Genomic DNA, 22,080 nt, shown 5'->3' with positions numbered 1-22,080 from the left:
AGTCATCAAACAGCTTTTCTAAAGCAACAGGATTAATTCAAGAAATTATCAAGAGATTAAATTGTTTCCTGAGTTTAGGTGCATCTTTGGATATCAGTTTTGAGTCTAAATGAATAGAAATTCTCTTTCTCAAATGTTTTACTTGACATCTTAAATGGTACCTGCTTAGTATTATGCTGGGTTTGATTATATGAGTATTTGTGACTTATTATTTAAGTGATGTAATTCCTACAGATAGTCAAACAGAAATGTAATTTTATGTAGCTTTCCCCTAGACCTCAATCCCGGGAAGCCTACAGTCAGATTTTTATTTTCCTTTGACAAATACAATCACCAAAGTCTGACATTTGAGGACTTATATAGATTCTCTACATAATTTCCCTTACTAGGCAAGGTTCAAAACTCCTTATTTTTCTGTTTCATATCTACCTTAAATTCTATTTGTTTCCAATCTCCTCTGCCTCTTGGAATTGCTGATAACTTCCAGATTTTCTGTGATCAGGTACATCTTCTCACTATGCAGCATTAGCCCTTTATTTTGCATAGAAAAGTGAATGCAACTGACTTGATGTTGATGGCAAGTCATGCATTTTGAAAGTGAGACCAGTGGCTATGATTCTATGATACTATGTACATTAAATACTGGTTGGTATATCAGCAAAGGTCTAGATAGAATGCTTAATAATTTCCCATCAAGGGTCTGGAGACCTTGGTAGTGAATGACTTATGGGAACACAGTCCCCAGACTTTAATTAATTTTGATCGCAGATTGTAATAGGAAAACTTAGAAATTAACTGGCAAAAGTTAAAATGTACAAAAATATTTCTCACCATGGAAAAATATTCAGATATTTTAAAATATTTTCGCATGATAAACCACAAGGCAAATGATGAATTGCCATCAGGGACATGTAATCTGCCCTATGATAAATTTGAAATATAGAAGGATACTCAATATTCAATGTTTATACATTTACCTCGCCCCCCCCAGAAACTTCCCCCAATTTTTATATGATTCTTTTAGCCAATATGAGTTATAAAAAAGTTAATTATATAGCGGTTTGATAATATAGCTTCATTTTAACATACTAACATATGGTAAATAAAATTAACTGAGATCAGAAGGACCTAAATTAATGGTCATCCCTCCAATTTTTTAACTGTAAATTTTGTTCAAGTAACTTAAATTTCTGAGTTTTAGTAATGTTGTCTGTGAACGTGGGCATAGTAAAGCTGCCTCACTAGGCAGTGTTTTATATAACCCATTGGAATTAACAAAATCAATGGAGTCCTTGCAATGTTTCTCAGGAAGTCAATGTGAAGTCTGTCTTGGTTAATTATTACCTGGTTTTGAGGGTATCTTTTGCATATCTAGAGCAAAACACAATATCTAAAGACTTAATGTTTCCTGTCTCCAAAAGCAGTCTGACTGACTGAATATTTACCCACAAAAACTCAAAAATAATTTGCAAAATAATTATCATGAAAACCAGATTGTTTTGAAATATGCACTTCAATTCTTTAAAAACAACTAGAATTGTCAAAGGAAATAAAAAATTAGGCAAATATATTCAGAAAAAGTTGGAAAAGTAATGTACCTTAGTTAAAAAAAAGGGTTGGGGTGTCAGCTCGAGGTGCCGCTGCCGCAGCCTCCGGAGCCGCGACGCCTAAAGGAGGGAGAAAGGGAGGCCGCGAAGGCCGGGCCGGCAGTACACCAGCCCGGAGGACATCGATGCCCAGCTCCAGGCCGAAAAGCAGAAGGCCAGGGAAGAAGAGGAACAGGGAGAAGAAGGTGGAGATGGGACTGCAGGTGACCCGAAAAAAGAGAAGAAATCCCTAGATTCTGATGAGAGCGAGGATGAAGAAGATGATTACCAGCAAAAGCGCAAAGGCGTGGAAGGGCTCATCGACATTGAGAACCCCAACCGGCTGGCACAGACAACCAAAAAGGTCACACAGGTGGACCTGGATGGGCGCAAGGAACTATCACGGAAAGAGAAGAAATCAAGATCAGAGAGCGAAAGAGCGTTCCATGAAGGTGCATTTAGCGGGGAAGACAGAGCAAGCCAAACCCGCCCTGGCGCCGCTGCAGCAGCCCCTCGCGGCGAGGAGCCCCCCACGGCCTGGGGCCTCCTCTTCATCTTGTACGGAAGTCGTTTGGGGGGGATGGTGGGTGAGGGCTGGGGGAGGGGCAGCCGCATCTTTGAGACAGAAAGATGCAGGACAGCATTTCATATGTAACCATTCAAATGTTTTGACTGTTTTTAGAATTCAGAACCCTTGTTGTGGGGTACCCGGGAAGTGGGTTAAGAGGAGCTTCCATTTGTCTGGTAGATTGCGAGGCAGGGGGAGGTTGGGGCCGCACTAGCTGCCGACAAGTTTGCGATGGCCTGTCTGCCCACCCCCGGTGTGTGTTCCCTGGGTGCTCACTCAGAGGGGCTGGCAGTTGGCAGCCCGTGCCCATGGGTCCCTGAGGGTCACGGCCCATCCCGGCCAGTCCCCTCTGACGGATGCCTCCCCCTGCCCTTCCCACCCCACTCCCTGCCCCCTACTCTGGCCAGGCCCCGGCCCGTTCGTAACCCTGCCCACGGGTCATTCCGAGAAAGCTGTTTACGGTGCAGCACCCAGGCACAACACGCTCCGCAGATTCAACTTGTATATTTGGCAAATTAAACTTGACATTATCATAAAAAAAAAAAAGAAAAGGGTTGGAAATAATTGCATAATTTTATGTTTCATCAATGAAAATGCAATTATAAATTAATATGTAGTATTTTGGCAATATCAACTCTTTGCATACAAATGTATAAATTAATAAGTGTTTAATTTGTACAAGTGGTATGAACAAACATACCATACACTACTCCGGATTTTTGATCAAAATTTTTGCCTTGTTATATTGAATTACTGCTTTGCATGTGTGCTTACACTTTCATGTTATAATGCAGCTGTTTGAGGACAAAGATAACACTAATTCATCTTTATATCATCTGTATTTAGAGTCAGCAACCTACCACCAAATCTGCCCTGCTGCATACATTTGTATGGCCCATGGGCTCAGAAAATTGTGTGAAATTCAAATTTCAGTGTCCTTCAGGAAGGTTTATTAGAATACATTCATTCTTATTAATTTCCATATTAGTTACACCTGCTTCTATACTTTCAGGGTTGATTAGTTGTGGCAGAGACACTATAGATCACAAAGCCTAAAATGTTAAATATCTGAATCCTAAAAGAAAAAGTTTGTTGTCTTTATAAGTTTATTGAAAACATATTCACTAACTGTTAGTGAATATTAAATATGACATTATATTTAATTTTATTCTCCATTTTAAGAATGAAGGGATAATCAGGCTGGTGATATTCCCTAGAATGGTTTCATTCCAAAGATGGGTATATCTTTCCTCTTCTCCTTTGCCTTTAGGTTCTTTTCTTTTCCCAGGTGTTTGGAAGCCCTCCTCAGACAACCATTTTGCCTTTTGCATTTCTTTTTCTTGGGGGTGGTCTTGATTATTGCCTCTTCTACAATGTCACAAACCTCCACCCATAGTGCTTCAGGCACCCTGTCTATTAGATCTAATCCCTTGAATGTATTTGTCACATCCACAGCATAATCATAAGGGATTTGATTTAGGTCATATCTGAATGGCCTAATGGTTTTGCCTTCTTTCTTCAATTTAAGATTGAATTTTGCAACATGGTGTTCATGATGAGAGCCACAGTCAGCTCCAGGTCTTGTTTCTCCTGACTGTATAGAGCTCCTCCATCTTCAGTTACAAAGAATATAATCAATCTGATTTTGGTATTGACCATCTGGTGATGTCCATGTGTATAGTTGTCTTTTGTGTTGTTGGAAGAGGATGTTTGCTATGACCAGTGTGTTCTCTTGGAAAATCTTTGTTAGCCTTTGCCCTGCTTCATTTTATACCCTAAAGACAAACTTGCCTGTTACCCCAAGTATGTCTTGACTTTTTACTTTTGCATTCCAGTCCCCTATGAAGAAAAGGACATCTTTTTTGGGTGTTAGTTCTAGAAGGTGTTATCTTAAGATATAGATACATATCTTAAGGAAATTTACTAAAGTTATTAAATTTAGGCTATTCTTGTAGCTTAAAATGAACAAGGAATTCTCACAGTCTAAGGGGAAGCAAGTCAAATGGAGAGTTCCTGAGGTTTCATTCAAGGGAAGGGAAAAATGTTGGGGAGAGAACAGCAGAAGGGCAGCATCTCATAATTTCCCCAGTTGTTCAGTATACTACTTTTAGATATTATTCTTCCCTTTTAATTATAGTATGGACTTTGTATCCATTTAGTTAATGTGATTTTAGTAACTAATTATAAGAGTCAACTGCCAGGAGCCAACACACGAGACCCTACCCATGACAAGGTCATGAGGGGGAAAACCTTACAGGCAAGGCGGATCAGGTTTTCAGGGATTTCGAAAAGGCCAGCTCACGAGATCCCACCCATGACAGGTCACGAGGAGAAAGCCTGACAGGCAAGACAGATCAGGTTTTCAGGGATTCTGAAAAGCTGCCCCCGGCGCTCACCTTAAAGATGATATCTGTCTTTCTGATGCTTGCTTCAATAGACTTCTCCCTAATTTCTGTGACACAGGCAGAAGGCCTTCCCTGATCTCTTCCCAAATAAGAATCAATTTAGAACTTTAATCAATAAGTTTTCCAGGTGGTGGTATTTTATGAGATTATCCAGGGTGAAAGGAGTGTTTTAATTTAAACTCCTTTGCTGGTAGTTTGTTTGCCAAATGCATTTATGCCCTTGGTACTAATATGCAATGATTGCTTATAATATCCTAATAATAAAATAGCATAAAGAACCTGATTATATAAAAGCCCTAATAGACATAGAGCCTTTTTGAGGGGTGAAGGAGTCCTATTAGAAAACATAAAAAAAAACTATTCTAAAGGTGGTTATTGGGTTGACGTTTACTTGCTGTGTTTTTGCTTTTAATGTGCTAAGGTTGTGTTATAGAAACCGTTGTTAATATAGATCTAGAAAAATAAGAGCTTAGCCCTAGTGTGGTAACAATGAAATGGTTGTTAATTATTAGTCAAGAGTGCTAGGCAGGGTCTGCCTCACCAAAGTCGCAGTCAGTGTGGGGTAAACTTTTTAGATAAACGCAACTGACAACTTCTGCAGAAGGATTAATTTTTATATTAACAAGGTTATACTTCTACTCTGTACTGTTGCCCTATGAGACTGCTACCTTTCAGTTAAGGTCACCATAAAAATGGAAAATAGGTTTACATTCACCTGACCTGCATAAAATGTTAATAAGCCCCATGGCCAGAAGATCATGTGCTAAAATTTACTATAGAATTAGAAAGCAAAAACCATCCTGCTTTTCCTAAAAAACAAAATGATGTAATACTAATCTTGTGTAAGCATGAGTAAGCGTCTTGTACCTTGAAAACATTCTGAGTAAGTGTATAAAAGCTATGGTAAAAAATAAAGCATTGCCAGACCTTGCAAATACCCCCGTCTGGTCACTCTCTCTCTCTCTCTCATCATCCTGAGACTTGGCCCCATCAAGGCTAGTCTCACATGTCTTCTCTCTCTCTCTTGCCGACGCCGTTCATCCCGAGGGTACCCCCTGGATACTGCTGAGGCTGGACCCTGACAGTCAACTATGCAATAAGATATTTATACAGTAGGGTATGAGCTTATAACCCCTAATACATATTTAAATGACTTTATCTCATCATCTCATAGTTTAAAATGCACCTTTCCTTAGCATTTTGTATTATAACAGATACCAGTTTATTTTAATATTAAACTTTGGAATTCACCTAAACCTGGTTCATTTAAATAATTTTTATTTATTTCAACTTATCTTGCTAATTTTAATAGTAAGCCAGCTCATGGAATTTTAGTTCATCTTGAGGTCCATAGTTAATTTATATTTTATTAGAGAAAATTTCTAATAATGTCATAGATTTCAAATACTATTTAACTTAACATGTAAACTAATTTTCTTGAATTTTTCCTAACATAATAATGCCCCAGTGAAATGTTAAGGACCTCCATTAGAAACCTGGAAATCACACATGAAAAGTTTTATTTACACAGGGTTGCAATCACCCTGGTTTCCTGAACCACACAACACCTTGGGATTTAAACTCTGAACTGTAGTTTAGTCCGTGGTCACAAGCATGTTCTTTTCACAGCTGAGAAGTGTTCCTTATCTACTAAGATACCCCACATCTCCCCATCAACTTCATGAGCGCTGCCACCACCTCCTTATTCCTCAGGCTGTAGATAAGGGGGTTCAGCATGGGAGTGAGGATGTTGCTGAAAAGAGAGAGAGCCTGGTCCTGCTCTGGACTGTGTGAGGAAGTGAAAGTCATGTAGATGAATATGTTTGGGCCAAAGAAGAGACTTACCACAGTTAGGTGGGAAGAGCAGGTGGCCAGGGCTTTTTTCCTGCCCTTGACAGAGTTCATACGGAGGACAGTGAGGAAGATGAGTGTATAGGAAGCTATGATGAGACTGAAAGGCACAACAAGCAGTACAATGCTTGTAACCACCACCACTAACTGGTACACTGACGTGTCTTCACAGGAAAGCTTAATGAGGACTGGGACCTCACAGAAGAAATGGTGGATCTCCCTTGACCCACAGATGGGAAAATGCATAGGGTAGACTGTATGGATAAATGAACCTATGGAGCCTCCAATCCAACATCCAGCAACCATGTGCAGACAGAATCTGGGGCTCATGATGGTGAGATAACGCAGCGGGATGCAGACAGCCACGTAGCGATCATAAGCCATGAGAGTCAAGATGAGGCATTCTGACATTCCCAACATCAGGTAGAAGAAACTCTGCGTTCCACAGCCAATCCATGATATGGTCCTTTTCCCTGTGAAAAAGTTAGAGGCTGTCTTCGGAATAATGGTAGAAGTTAATGTCAAGTCAATGAGGGAGAGTTGACTGAGGAGAATGTACATGGGTGTATGGAGCTGAGAGTCCCCCCAAATCAAGACAATGAGAAGTAAGTTTCCCAGAAAAGCAAGAATGTAGATGAAAATAATCATGAAGTTGAGAACAATGGAATGCTGAAACTCAGGAAAGAGTCCCGTAAGGATGAAATCAGTTACAGATGATGCATTCCCACCCACCATGCCTCTAAAAAGAAATATAACAGGGCTGGGGAACAAATCAAATGGATTAGAACAATGGACACTCAGTACATGTCTTGTATCAATATGTGGATCTAAAATTTTATATCTTTCCCCTCAACATTGGACTCTCACAATATGTGCTATTAACTCATCAGAAGTATTTAACTACATATTATTGAGCAATTGCCTAAAAGTGTGTTAAATAAAGAGTATTTAAAAAATGGTCAAATTTAGTTCCTCTTCACCTCATTTAGATTCATTTTGTTTTCCTCTTTCTATTCTTTATTTTTTCTCTCTCTTCACTTTTACTTGGAGAATCCTGTAGTGACAATGGTTCTACTTTCTATAAATTTGAAGCTCAAAATGTATATATTATTTCTGATAGTCATGGACCCTGATTATTAACTCTTATAGATTTGGGCAAAAGAAATATCAAATTAATTCACTCAATTTAGCTTTGAAAATCACAAATCAATTACTTTTTAAAATTTTAATGAAGTATCCCGTTGATTTACTTTTTATGGCTAAGTGCCATCATAAACAGGCTTCCCAATTGGCACGGGTGGTAAAGAATCTGCCTGCCAATGCAGGAGATGCAAAAGACATGGATTCAATCTCTGGATTGGGATGATTCCCTGGAATAGGAAATGGCAACCCATTCCAATAATCTTGCTTGGGAAATTCCATGGACAGAGGAGCCTGGCAGGCTACAGTCCATGGGGTCACAAAGATTCAGACTTGACTGAGCAACTGAGTAGGTATGCATACCATCATAAATGGAGTAATAGAAATTCCTAGACTTACATAATTACCTGCTAGGAAGCCATCAATATTCCCTATTTTTGACCAAATAAATCTTATATTTTCAGTCTAGAATTTTAGGTTTTCCATGATTTGGGTCCAAGATACATTATAAACCTTAGATCCCATTAATTTAAAACAGATAACCCAAATTCCAGTCAAATGTACATTCTCATAGTTTCTCCACAGGACTTAGGTATTCACACAGCGGAAGCTTTGCTTTTATTTCTGCTCAGAATTATCAGTATACTGAAAGCTGAAGAAGAAGCAATTTTCCTATCCATATTTCTACAGTCCCTAATCACATCACACATAGAATTATTTATCATCATAGCTAAGAGACAGTGTAGCTTGGAGTCTAAGAGCATAGGTCAGGGGCTGCATACGTGCTCAGTCACTCAGTCGTCTGACTCTTTGTGACCGCAATGGACTGTAGCCCTCCAGGCTCCTCTGTCCATGGGATTTTTCAGGAACAAATACTGGAGTGGCTTCCCACGTCCTCCTCCAAGTGATCTTCCTGACCCAGGGATCGAACCCACATTTCCTGCATCTCCTGCCCTGGCAGACGGATAATTACCACTGAGACGCCTCAGGGTATCAGGGACTAGATTACCCAAATTCAAGCGTAGCTGCATTATTTACTATCTGTGTCTCAATTTCCTCATCTTTAAAATAAGGAAGTTAATCAAATGACATCAAGAGGGTAGTCATGAAGCTTAGATGAGTTATTATTGTATATGTTTATTATAGTTTTCCATGTCTACGTATTTCTCCTCACATAAATGTTAAGGTTTTAAGTGCTAGGATTATGTTTTACTTATCTACTCTATCTCAATAAAACCAGCACAATAGCTATAGAAGAATATATAGTCAATGAATATTTAATCAGAAGGTTGAACAAACCCCATGGAGTTGAACAGTAAACATTTTCATGTAGAATATATGACAAATCCCTCACTGGACTGGCATTGAAGATGAGAACTAAAGCTCGTTCCTTCCATATCATCTTATGGAAAAGTGGATTTCCTGCTCCTGAATAAGACAATTGCTGTATATGGGGAAATTTCATATTCTTTGGTGTTTCCTCTCAGAAGTGCAGTAATATAGCATAGACATCAAAATAGCTGGAAATCCTGTTCTCTATTAATGCAGCAGGAATTTCATAATTTAAACAATGCCCTCCTTTGGTTTAATGGTGATGGTTCATTTCTGAATGTGTTTATCCAGATGATTTTTGTAACAAAATATCCATTAATAAATACTATTATTGTTCCTTTAGTAACAACTCTGCTAAAATATAAATTATGAAGGTAATCTTGTTACAAATGATCAGGAAGCACAAATTTTGCTAAAGTCATATTCATATTATTTCAGAAGAGTTATAGAATAGTTCTTGAAATACTTTTACCATCCATTTATTTTTCATTCTACATTTACTTAATAATCACTATATTTTACACATTCTCTACTAGGTGCTGAAGAAGGGGCAACAATGCATTAAGATACAGTCTATAATTTCAATGAACCATGAGTTTAGATATGAAATCATTTATATCTACTAATGACAGAAGAGTGAAATAAGTGCTATAACTAAGTCTCCTATAGGGTGACATGTCAACACAGAAGACAGAGCTAATGTCTGAGGAAGATGTAAGTGGGTACTTAGGTAAGATTTAATTTGAGTTCTATCTACCTTGCGCTGTGCTTAGTCGCTCAGTCGTGTCTGACTCTTCATGATCCCATGGATGTAGCCCGCCAGGCTCCTCTGTCCATGGGGATTCTCCAGGCAAGAATACTGGAGTGGGTTGCCATGCCCTCCTTCAGGGGATCTTCTCAATCCAGGGATCGAACCCAGGTCTCCCGCATTGCAGGTGGATTCTTCACCATCTGAGCCACCAGGGAAGCCCCTTATCTATCTACCTTAGTACACGGCAACTCATGTACATTTAAAGTTGAGGCAACACAGAGTTTGCTGTGGTTACAAACACTTATTGATTGGTGGCAAAAGTCACATTTCCTAAGTAAGTGGGAAACAAATTAGAATTCTTACACATTTTTTTATTCAACTGTTTTGAACTATGTAACTCTGAATGCCTGAGGTTTTCTCATTCCTGAGTAACCTCATGGCATTCTTAACTGTACATTTATGTCATGCCATGTAACCTGTCCTGCCATTTACTTCACTGAGTTGAAACATCCAACTCTTTTGGTGTTTTATGTTGAACTCATATGTCTACTAAAAATACTTGATTTCTTTTGCTAGAATAATAATCAAAGGACTTTCAACTTAAGTGTGAGTATGAAGTATGGCAAACATTCTAACATTCAAACATTCTAAATCTCAAAAATCATCAGTATCGCTGTAACCACTCTGACAATTTGCTTTAGGTCTGTGCTCCTAACTTCAATTACCCAAGTTATGATAGTCTTTAAGATTATGAGTGGTTAACTTTATAACAATGAGAATACAACTGGCAAAAAGGTTAGTGAAGATGACAAAGTCAGTGTTTAAAAATTTTGGAGCCAAAACTTTTGGAGAAAGTTTGGAGAAAAAACATCCACATGTGTTTAATTTTTTTACTTGATACTTTTACTTAGTTTTTTATAAATTATTATTAAATAATAACCAACTACCTGAAAAAAAATTGTTGGTTGGTGTTTAGGAAGTAGAAACCTTGGATCATAGCATAACCAAATTATACACAGTATTTTTTAAATAGAACAATTATCACTTAGTAAATATTTCTGAATTATTTGTTAAAATTTTCTCACAAAGTGGATCAATTTTATTAGCTTAATTCAATGGAATAAATACTTACTGAGAGTCAACTCTGAATATATTTCCATTATTTCTCTAATATGGAAGAAAAATCTACTTACAAAGAGGACAGTGTGATATTAACCTGTAGAATTTTATTGACCCTTTAAAACTTTTTACAATGATTCAGTAATATCATTTTAGGAACAGAGTTTTCCTTTATTGTTAGCATACTTTGAGGTCATACCTATTATGGGTTCATACAAGGCAGATGGAAGTGAAATCACAACTCAGTCATCAAACAGCTTTTCTAAAGCAACAGGATTAATTCAAGAAATTATCAAGAGATTAAATTGTTTCTTGAGTTTAGGTGCATCTTTGGATATCAGTTTTGAGTCTAAATGAATAGTAATTCTCATTCTCAAATGTTTTACTTGACATCATAAATGGCACCTGCTCAATATTATGCTGGGTTTGATTATATGAGTACTTATGACTCATTATTTAAGTGATGTAATTCCTACAGATAGTCAAATAGAAATGTAATTCTATGTAGCTTTCCCCTAGACCTCAATCCTGGGAAGCCTACAGTCAGATTTTTATTTTCCTTTGATACATATAATCACCAAAGTCTGACATTTGAGGACTTAATGATAATCATATAGATTCTCTACAGAATTTCCATTACCAGGCAAGGTTTAAAACTCTTTATTTTTCTCAGTTTCATTTCTACCTTAAATTCTATTTGTCTCCAGTCTCCTCTGCCTCTTGGAATTGCTGATAACTTCCAGATTTTCTGTGATCAGGCACACCTTCTCACTATGCAGCATTAGCCCTTTATTTTGCATAGAAAAGTGAATGCAACTGACTTGATGTTGATGGCAAGTCAAGCATTTTGAAAGTTAGACCAGTGGCTATGATTCTATGTATATTAAATACTGGTTGGTATATCAGTGAAGATCTAACTTGATAGATTGTTTAATAATTTCCCTTCAAGGGTCTGGAGACCTTGGTAGTGAATGACTTATGGGAACACAGTCCCCAGACTTTAATTAATTTTGATTGCAGATTGTAATAGGAAAACTTAGAAATTAATTGGCAAAAGTTAAAATGTACAAAAATATTCCTCACCATGGAAAAATATTCAGATATTTTAAAATATTTTCACATGATAAACCACAAGGTAAATGATGAATTGCCATCAGGGACATGTAATTTGCCCTATGATAAACTTCAAAAATAGGATACTCAATATTCAATATTTCTACATTTACCTCGCCCCCCCAGAAACTTCCCCCAATTTTTATATGATTCTTTTAGCCAATATGACTTATAATGAAGTTCATTTTATAGCAGTTTGATAATATAGCTTCATTTTAATATACTAACATATGGTAAATAAAATTAACTGAGATCAGAAGGACCTAAATTAGTGGTCATCCCTCCAATTTTTTAACTGTAAATTTTGTTCAAGTAACTTAAATTTCTGAGTTTTAGTAATGTTGTCTGTGAACGTGGGCATAGTAAAGCTGCCTCACTAGGCAGTGTTTTATATAACCCACTGGAATTAACAAAATCAATGGAGTCCTTGCAATGTTTCTCAGGAAGTCAATGTGAAGTCTGTCTTGGTTAATTATTACCTGGTTTTGAGGGTATCTTTTGCATATCTAGAGCAAAACACAGTATCTAAAGATTTAATGTTTCCTGTCTCTAAAAGCAGTCTGACTGACTATGACTGAATATTTACCCACAAAAACTCAAAAATAATTTGCAAAATAATTATCATGAAAACCAGATTGTTTTGAAGTATACACTTCAATTCCTTAAAAACAATAGACAATTGTCAAAGGAAATAAAAAATCAGGCAAATACATTCAGAAAAAGTTGGAAGAGTAATGTACCTTAGTTAAAAAAGTAACCTTGCTTTTAAATACTTTAACCCCTTCATCACACATGTAACTCTCCAAAGGGTTGGAAATAATTTAATAATTTTATGTTTTATCAATAAAAATACAATTATAAATTAATATGTAGTATTTTGGCAATATCAACTCTTTGCATACAAATGTATAAATTTATGTGTTTAATTTGTACAAGTGGTATGAACAAACATACCATACACTACTCTGGATTTTTGATAAAAATTTCTGCCTTGTTATTTGAATTACTCTAGCATATGTGTTTACACTTTCATGTTATAATGCAGCTGTTTGAGGACAAAGATAACACTAATTCATCTTTATATCATCTGTATTTACAGCCAGCAACCTACCACCAAATGTGTCCTGCTGCACATATTTGCATGGCCCACGGGCTCAGAAAATTGTGTGAAATTCAAATTTCAGTGTCCTTCAGGAAGGTTTATTAGAATACATTCATTCTTATTAATTTTCATATTAGCTACACCTGCTTCTATACTTTCAGGGTTGATAAGTTGTGGCAGAGACACTATAGATCACAAAGCCTAAAATATTAAATATCTGAATCCTAAAAGAAAAAGTGCTATCTTCATAAGTTTATTGAAAACATATTCACTAACTGTTAGTGAATATGAAATATGACATTATATTTGATTTTATTCTCCATTTTAAGGATGAAGGGATAAGCAAGTTGGTGATATTCCCTAGAATGGTTTCATTCCAAATGTGATATCTTTGATGACTAAAATAACCACAATCTCTAGTACTGGTATTTGGTTGCTAACCTTGCAAAAATGTTCTTTTAATTTCCCACCAATAAAGAGAATGGGGCTTCCTTGGTGGCTCAGACAGTAAAGAATCTGCCTGCAATTCAGGAGACCTGGGTTCGATCCCTGGGTAAGGAAGATCCCTTGGAGAAGGGAATGGATACCCACTCCAGTATTCTTGCCTGGAGGATTCCATGGACAAAGGAGCCTGGTGGGCTACATTCCTTGGGGTCACAAAGAGTCAGACATGACTGAGCAACTAACACTTTCACTTCACTTTTCAATAAAGAGAATAAAAAATGTTCAGTTATTATGTGGGAAGTACAAGTAGTAATTATTCACAGTCTTGCTATAGGGCAATGTTAAAACTCTCCATAGCAAATATTGCTAGAAGTGTGAGGTAAGCATACAAATGGATAACAGCCAGACTCTGTATCAAAACAGAATTTTTACCCACAACTTTGAGCAATCAGCCCAGGAAGCCAGCCTATAATCTCTAGTAACCAATTCAAGAGATCAGATGATAACCCAATAGCAACTGATGTGAACCAGTTAAGACCTGATTAATTATTATTAGTCTTAGTTTTTGTGCTCATTTCCAACCTATGACCAATTGGAAGAAGCCAAATATCCTCTCCTAATCAATAACACAGGACAGTCTGGTTTTAGTTAGCCTGCCTATAGCTTCCACAAGTCAAAAACCTCCAATAGGGCATACATGACACCTTCATTTTTCCCACAGTGAAGTTTTCCCACTCCTCTGCTTGACTTTGATTCTCTACCAAACTGAAGTGATGGTAGCTGATTCCCTTACTGTAAAGCCTTAGTCACTCATTTGTGTCCAACTCTTTGTGACCCCATAGACTGCAGCTCGCCAGGCTCCTCTGTTTTTGGAATTCTTCAGGCAAGAATACTAGAAACAACAACAACAAAATTATAGGAGAATAAAATAAAAAGTAAAAAAAAAATACTAAAATGGGTAGCCATTCCCTTCTCCAGGGGATCCTCCCAACCCACGGATCTATCCTGGACCTCCTGCATTGCATGCAGATTCTTTACCTTCTGAGCCACCAGAGAAACCCTCCTTACTGTAAAAGCTCTAATTAAATATCCTTGATATTCTCTCATTTGTATTATTTTCAATTATTTCCACAGTAGTGTTTAAAATGGTGTGTGGATTCTTAAACAGGAGCTATAGAAGAGTTACAATTCAGAATCCTGGGATTTTAAAGTTGTCCATGTCTTCTATAGCAGAGCGTGGCTTATCATTGGACATACAACCTGATGTCAGAAACTGAACACCTGTATATGACAAGTGACTATGCAGCAGGAGGAGCCTACCATGAGCCATTATTTTAAATGGATCAAATTATGAGTTTAACCAGGCGCAGCAATCCAACATATAATGAAAATGATGTATTGAGAAACTGAATTAAGCAGATTCAGAGATCGTAAGTAATGATCCATGAATGGTACCACGAATGGTAGCCTAATCAGTCTTCAAAGACATCTACTTTTGTTAAACCAATGCCTCTTCCTATTCTCATATAAGATCAAAGAATGGAAAAGGCAAAAATGTGAACCTAATTCACTGATGCATTGGTTTAGTACATTGGTTTAAGCCAAAATAAGGGATTTCTTTTACATTATGATCCCATTCTTAGGAGACCCTAAAGGACAGTTTTGTGTGAAAATCTTCCCTCAGGGCAGAGGTTTAATTATATACTCTGTATGTAGAGAGAGGTAGACTGAGATAAGGACATACATAACTTAAGCCATGGTTAATGGTTTGGCTAGTTTTATGTGGCCTGGGGAAGCATAATTTGAAAATCAGAAACAAAGAAGTCTATGGAAGGAGCGTGAGTGTGAATGAATCTGTAAGATAGGAAGAAACTGAGCAGAACTTTCTATTTCATATCAGTGTCTTCTTAGATCACCCATTATTGAATGGCCACTGAAGAAAGAGGTGGGCAGAATGACTTATCCAGTAAAGGTCATGTAGTTTTTATCAATGGCCAACCTGGTGTTTATATATAATAGGACCATGAATGGAATGACTATGAATGCAATGAAGCAGGCTGTGCATGGGTCCAATACCATGGGTACCCTTGAACCAAAATCAATCAATTGGGGATTATCTAGAAACCAATGCTGAATGAACAGTACGATTGTCACATTGGACCATAGTACCCCACACAAGACAAGGAAGCTTCTTCATGGAATTGGCATCTATGGTGGTGAATTTGATTTTTATTCTCTTCACTACCTCTTCCAGTATTTCCTCAAGAGTTTGCACAGTTCCTAATTGAGAAATACTGAATCTTACATCAGTATTGCCTCAGGCAAAGGTGCCTATTTTACAGTGATGGGCCTGTGGCCCATGCATGTATGCCCTCATGATTCTTTCATCCTACCATATGACAATTCATTGGGAAACAGTTAACCTGATAGAACAACAGAATACGTTTAAAGTTTCTTTGAAGATTCTAGCTCAAGGTCAGGGAGATGGGGTGTTGTCTTCTAGGATGTGGTATATGTACTGAATCAAGGGTTATCACATGGTGCTATAACACAATACCTGGAATGTATCAGTGCAAGGGCTAAAGCAATGATTGCTTCTTCCTCCCTTCACTCTGTCACTTGTGACATTTATGCTTCCCATGACCTCAAGCTTAGATTCTGTCAAAATATAGGTCTTGAACTTGAAATGCAACTGTGGAAGTAACTCCTGAGAATAGAAATTGACCAAAGGAGATTGAGACTGGTGAGGGAATTTTTCTTTCTACTGACCTTCAGTTAGATAATTCTGGAAGGCATTATGTATGCTTCTTAGGAGTACCAACAAAATAGAACTCCAGCTACACACAGTAACATTCTTGAATACTGTATAATATGAAAATCTTATAATTGGCAGTCCAGTGGTTAAGACTCTGCACTCCAAACACAGGGGGCAGAGGTTCCATTCCTGGTAGAGGAACTAAGATCCTGCATGCTGAATAGTGCAGCCAGAAAATGAACCAACCAACCAAACAAAAAAGCCCAGTAAAAACTTTGTATTTTTCCACCTTCTCTATGTCACTCTCCCTATGGTATCACTCTTGCTTCCTGAGATCATCTCCCAAGTCCCTGTATCAGGCTCTGTTTTCAGGAGAACTCAAGACAAGAAATTCTTCAAACTTATTTCCCACCACTTTTTCCTTTCCTGCTACTTACAATCACGAAGGCTTGGAGATATCAATACCCTAAGTACTTCACAAATTCTAGAATCCCCTGCATTCTGTTCTTTATCCTGAAATACATTTTCTCTTTTCCTCAACTTGGTTACTCCCTATTTTCATGTTTCAGCTTCAGTAAAACTTCATCATAGATCAACAATACTTCAATTTAAAAAGTAAACTTCATCAGAGGAATCTTCCTTGACACTCCCTAAAATGTATTAAACTTGGAAGTCTGCTCATCCCAACATTATTTTTTACTCAAGTATAGTTGATTCACAAGATTTGATTAGTTTCAGGTGAAATTAACATTTTTCACAGAAAAATGATTCAGATATATAATTTTTTTTTCAGAGTTTTTTCCTTACAGGTTATGACAAGATACTGAATGTAGTTCCCTGTGCTTTACAACAAATCCTTGTTGTTTATCTATTTTACATACAGTAGTATACATCTGTTAATCCCTTACTTCTGATTTATCCCTGTGGCCTTTTCCCTTTGATAACTCTAAGTTTGTTTTGTATGTCTGTGAGTCTGTTTTTGTTTTGTAAATAAGTTCACTTGTACTATTTTTAGACTTCACATATAAATAATATCATATAATGTTTTTCTTTCTCTGTCTGATTTGCTTAGTATGATAATGTCTAGGCCCACTCACATTGCTGCAAATGGCAATATTTCATTCCTTTTGTAGAAGTAATATTCCATTTTCTATTGTGTATGTGTATATTCTTTATCTATTCATTTGTTGATGCACACTTAGGTTGCTTCCATGTCTTGGCCAATTATAAATAGTGTTGATATGAATATTGGGATGCATATGTCTTTTCAAATTACAGTTCTCATTTTTCTGGATATAGGTGCAGGAATGACAATCTTGGATCATATGGTAACTCCATTTTTTAAAAGAAACTGCATACTGCTTTCTATAGTGGATGCATCAATTTTCATTTCAACCAACACTGTAAGAGGGTTCCCTTTTCTTCACGCACTCTTCAGCATTTATTGTTTGTAGTCTTTTTGATGTGCCCATCCCAACATTAAAAATAGACAAATTTTAATTCATATGCATTTTATGGGACTTTGATCACAAACATTAGCATAGTTTATGGCACATAATATTTTCACAATATGTTATATTCAATTTGATAAATATGATTGGTAAATCCTTGAGAGTAATAAGACCTCAGGAAAGAAATGCATCTTAGTTCTCATTTTCTTTACTTAAGCAGGGTATTTAACATGGTTCAGATATATTAAAGAGTCACTATTCTAGAGAACCATATGGTAGATGTCATTTGGGATTTAATTAGAATTTTTTTTCAGTTTTCTCAGGTGATAAATACATCATGAATACCACAAAGTACTATAAGGATACTAGGCTTTCCAGCTGGTGCTAGTGGTAAAGAGCCCTCCTACCAATCCAGGAGATATAAGAGATGCTGTCTTGATTCCCGGGTGAGAAAGATCCCCTGGAAAAGGACGTGGCAACCCACTCCGGTATTCTTTCCTGGAGAATCCCATGGACAGAGGGGCCTGGCAGGCTACAGTCCATGGGATCACAAAGAGTTGGACATGACTGAGGCGACTTAGCACACATGCTATAAACACAAAACAACTTTTCAAGTTATTTTATGAAATGATAGCAAAATTGAGTTGTAGAAAACAGTGAGAAAACAGTTTTAAATATATTTTTTCATGGGCAAAAAACTAATTGTTTGAGGCCCAATCTGGTTGCTTGCTGTAATTAAAAAACATATTTAGCATATGATGTAATTATCCTCTCATTTTACCTTGTTTCTGTGGCCATGTCCCTTTAGTAGCTTCTTTCTTTTGATACTGAAGAGCATGTGTACTATTCAATTGCTTAACTGCTTTGCTGAAGCCAGTGACTATGTTATTAACTCTATGTGCCAAGTATGATCTATCAAATCCCTTATGATTACACAGTGGAAGTGACAAATAGATTCAAGGGATTAGATCTGATAAAGTGCCTGAAGAACTATGGATGGAGGTTCATAACAGGTACAGGAGGCAGTGATCAAAACTATCCCCAAGAAAAAGAAATGCAAAAAAGCAAAATGATTGTCTGAGGAGGCCTTACAAATAGCTGAGAAAAGAAGAGAAGTGAAAGGCAAAGGAGAAAGGGAAAGATATACCCATTTGAATGCAGAGTTCAAGAAAGCCTTCCTCAGTGATCAATGCAAAGAAATAGAGGAAAACAATAGAATGGGAAAGACTAGAGATCTCTTGAAGAAAATTAGAGATACCAAGGGAACATTTCATGCAAAGATGGGCACAATAAAGGACAGAAATGGTATGAAACTAACAGAAGCAGAAGACATTAAGAAGAGGTGGCAAGAATACATAGAAGTATACCAAAAAAAAGATCTTAATGACCCAGATAACCACAATGGTGTGATCACTCAGCTAGAGCCAGACATCTTGGAGTGCGAAGTCAAGTGGGCCTTAGAAGCATCACTATGAACAAAGCTAGTGGAGGTGATGGAATTCCAGCTGAGATATTTCAGATACTAAAAGATGATGCTGTGAAAGGGCTGCACTCAATATGCCAGCAAATTTGGGAAGTTCAGCAGTGGCCACAGGACTGGAAAAATTAGTTTTAATTCCAATGCCAAAGAAGGGCAATGTCAACGGATGCTCAAACTATCACACAATTGCACTCATTTCACATGCTAGCAAAGTAATACTCAAAATTCTCCAAGCTAGGCTTCAACAGTACGTGAACTGAGAACTTCCAGATATTCAAGCTGGATTTGAAAAATGCAGAGGAACCAGAGATCAAAATGCCAACATCTTTTGGATCATAGAAAAAGCAAGAGAATTTCAGAAGAACATCTATTTCTGCTTCATTGACTACACTAAAGCCTCTGACTGTGTGGGTCACAAGAAACTTTGGAAAATTCTTAATCAGATGGGAATACTAGACCACGTTACCTGCCTCCTGAGAAATCTGTATGCAGGTCAAGAAGCAACAGTTAGAACCAAACATGCAACAATGGACTGGTTAAAAATTGGGAAAGGAGTACATCAAGGGTGTATACTGTTACTCTGTTTATTTAACTTATACGCAGAGTACATCATGTGAAATGCTAGACTGGATGAAGCAGAATCTGGAGTCAAGATTTCTGGGAGATACCAATAACTTCATATATGCAGATGACACCACCTTTATGGCAGAAAGTGAAGAGGAACTAAAGACCTCTTGATGAAGGTGAAAGAGGAGAGTGAAAAAGCTGGCTTATAACTGAACATTCAAAAAACGAAGATCATGGCATCTGGTCCCATCACTTCATGGAAAATACATGGAGAAACAATGGAAACAGTGACAGACTATTTTCTTGGGTTCCAAAATTGCTGTGGAAGGTGACTGCAGCCATGAAATTAAAAGATGCATGCTCCTTGAAAGAAAAACTAAGACAAACCTAGGCAACATATTGAAAAGCAAAGACATTGCTTTGCTGACCAAAGGTCCATTTAGTTAGAGCTATGGTTTTCCCAGTAGTCATGTATGAATGTGAGAGTTTGACCATAAAGAAGGCTGAGCACTGAAGGATTGCTTTTGAACTGTGGTGTTGGAGAAGATTCTTGAGAGTCCCTGGTACTGCAAGGAGATCAAACCAGTCAATTCTAAAGGAATTCAAACCTGAATATTTATTGGAAGGACTGATGCTGAAGCTGAACCTCCAATACTTTGGCCACCTGATGGGAAGAGCTGACTCATTAGAAAAGACCCTGATGCTGGGAAAGACTGAAAGCAAGGAGAGAAGGGAAGGACAGAAGACAAGATGGTTTGATGGCATCACCAACTCAATGGACATGAGTTTGATCGAGCTCTAGGAGATGGTAAAGGACAGGGAAGCCTAGGGTGCTGCAGTCCATGGGGTTGCAAAGAGTCTGACATGGCTGAGTGACTGAACAGCAACAACCAGGACACAATACACAGTTATTTGGCTAAGTTTTCACCAAACCCATTTTCTTTTCCTCCGGTGACACAGCTTGAAGATATTTTCCAGCCTACCATTCAGGAAGATGTGGCATAGGACTTGCTGTTGTCACTAAGCTGTGTCTGACACTTTTGCAACCCCATGGACTGTAGCTCGCCAAGCTCCTCGGGAATTCCCAGGCAAGAATATTGGAGTGGGTTGCCATTTTTTTCTCCAGGATATGTTCCTGACCCAGGGATCAAACCTATATCTCCTATATTGGCTGGCATATTCTATACCACTGAGCTGCCAGGAAAACCCATGGTAATTCAGTATGGGTAGATGTCATGTTTGCCACTTCCCTGCCTAGCCTGTAAGACCAACTCAGACATTTCTGCACTCCTTTTTGCTGGATATACATCAAAGCCCATTCAATCTTAGAAATCACATGCTGATGATGTCAGAACCTCTGTCAGTCTGGATCACTGAGTATAAGGAACAGAACCACACATTCTACCTCTCTAAAGATTAGACTTTTATGAACAAAACACAAACTTTTATTGTGTTAGTGAGCTAAGATTTGGGAGGGATATCTGTTATATCAGCGACCATTACTTTTACTAATGTTCTGTCTCTCTGAGATCTTGAAGGGATCGTGGGAATCTTCTCCCTGCATATCAAGACACGGTTCCTTTGTTTGGCTATAATATTGTTGACCTCCATGAGATTCTGATAGGGTAATGAGATACAATCTACTAACAAAACACTGTACTGTCTTCATCTCTCCTTTATTGCTCCCCCACTTTCACCACCCAACTTTTTCTCATAGGAAGTGGGGAGGGATAGGACATTCATCTCTCCTTGAAATTTCTTTCTCAAAAATATGTTGGTTTTGTTTTTCTGAGAGAAATGAATAATGGGAGATGAGGTTAGAGAACTAAGAAACTGTAAAGTAACAAATCTCTGAAAACTCCTAGTGTAACTATGAGGTCAGAATGAGATTTCATTAAGTTAAAAGATATGAAATATAGTCAATAGATAATTGTTCCTTAATAGTTGTCAAAGAAATAAATTTGTTTTTCACTCAATCAAAGAAATACTATTAACCTGCAGAAAACAGTTCTTCTTGGAGAAAATTAATGACCCTGTCTCCTTCTTTGTTCTACTCTCTGACCAGGCTGATACTTAGTCAAATGTTAGAATAAGTAGTCCCAGCTTTTCTATCTCTGTGATGATAAAAAAAATAATGATGGAAATCCTCATCCACTTTTGTGGATGAATTAGGAAACTGAGTATATAGGTTTCCATCTATGTGCTATTAAAGCCTTTTTCTCCAAATATTTCTATGAAAGCAACTCATAACTGAACTTAATTATTTTGTTTCAAACATAATAAAGTAACTGGAGAGTCAATATTTCTAAAATAATATATGTTCCTAAATAGGAATTCTGTGTAGAGGGAGAAAAAGCAAACCAGGAACTTGGACTTCCATATTGAAATTAGCTTTATGGTAATGATATTTCTTAAA

At 37.4% G+C, this 22,080-nt stretch overlaps 1 protein-coding gene across 1 annotated transcript; it reads right to left on the bottom strand.

The window, feature by feature from the left end:
• Nucleotides 1-6,209: 6,209 nt before the first annotated feature.
• On the bottom strand, nt 6,210-7,145 carry LOC122701041 (olfactory receptor 2L8-like). Its single transcript, XM_043914057.1, has one exon. It carries the CDS (start codon nt 7,143-7,145, stop codon nt 6,210-6,212), a length of 936 nt encoding a protein of 311 aa, XP_043769992.1.
• Between the last annotated feature and the right edge of the window lie 14,935 nt (nt 7,146-22,080).

Source organism: Cervus elaphus, chromosome 9, assembly GCF_910594005.1.
Source record: "Cervus elaphus chromosome 9, mCerEla1.1, whole genome shotgun sequence".
In the NCBI taxonomy this organism is placed as follows: Eukaryota; Metazoa; Chordata; class Mammalia; order Artiodactyla; family Cervidae; genus Cervus; species Cervus elaphus.
This window is presented reverse-complemented; position numbering and strand designations above follow the sequence as displayed.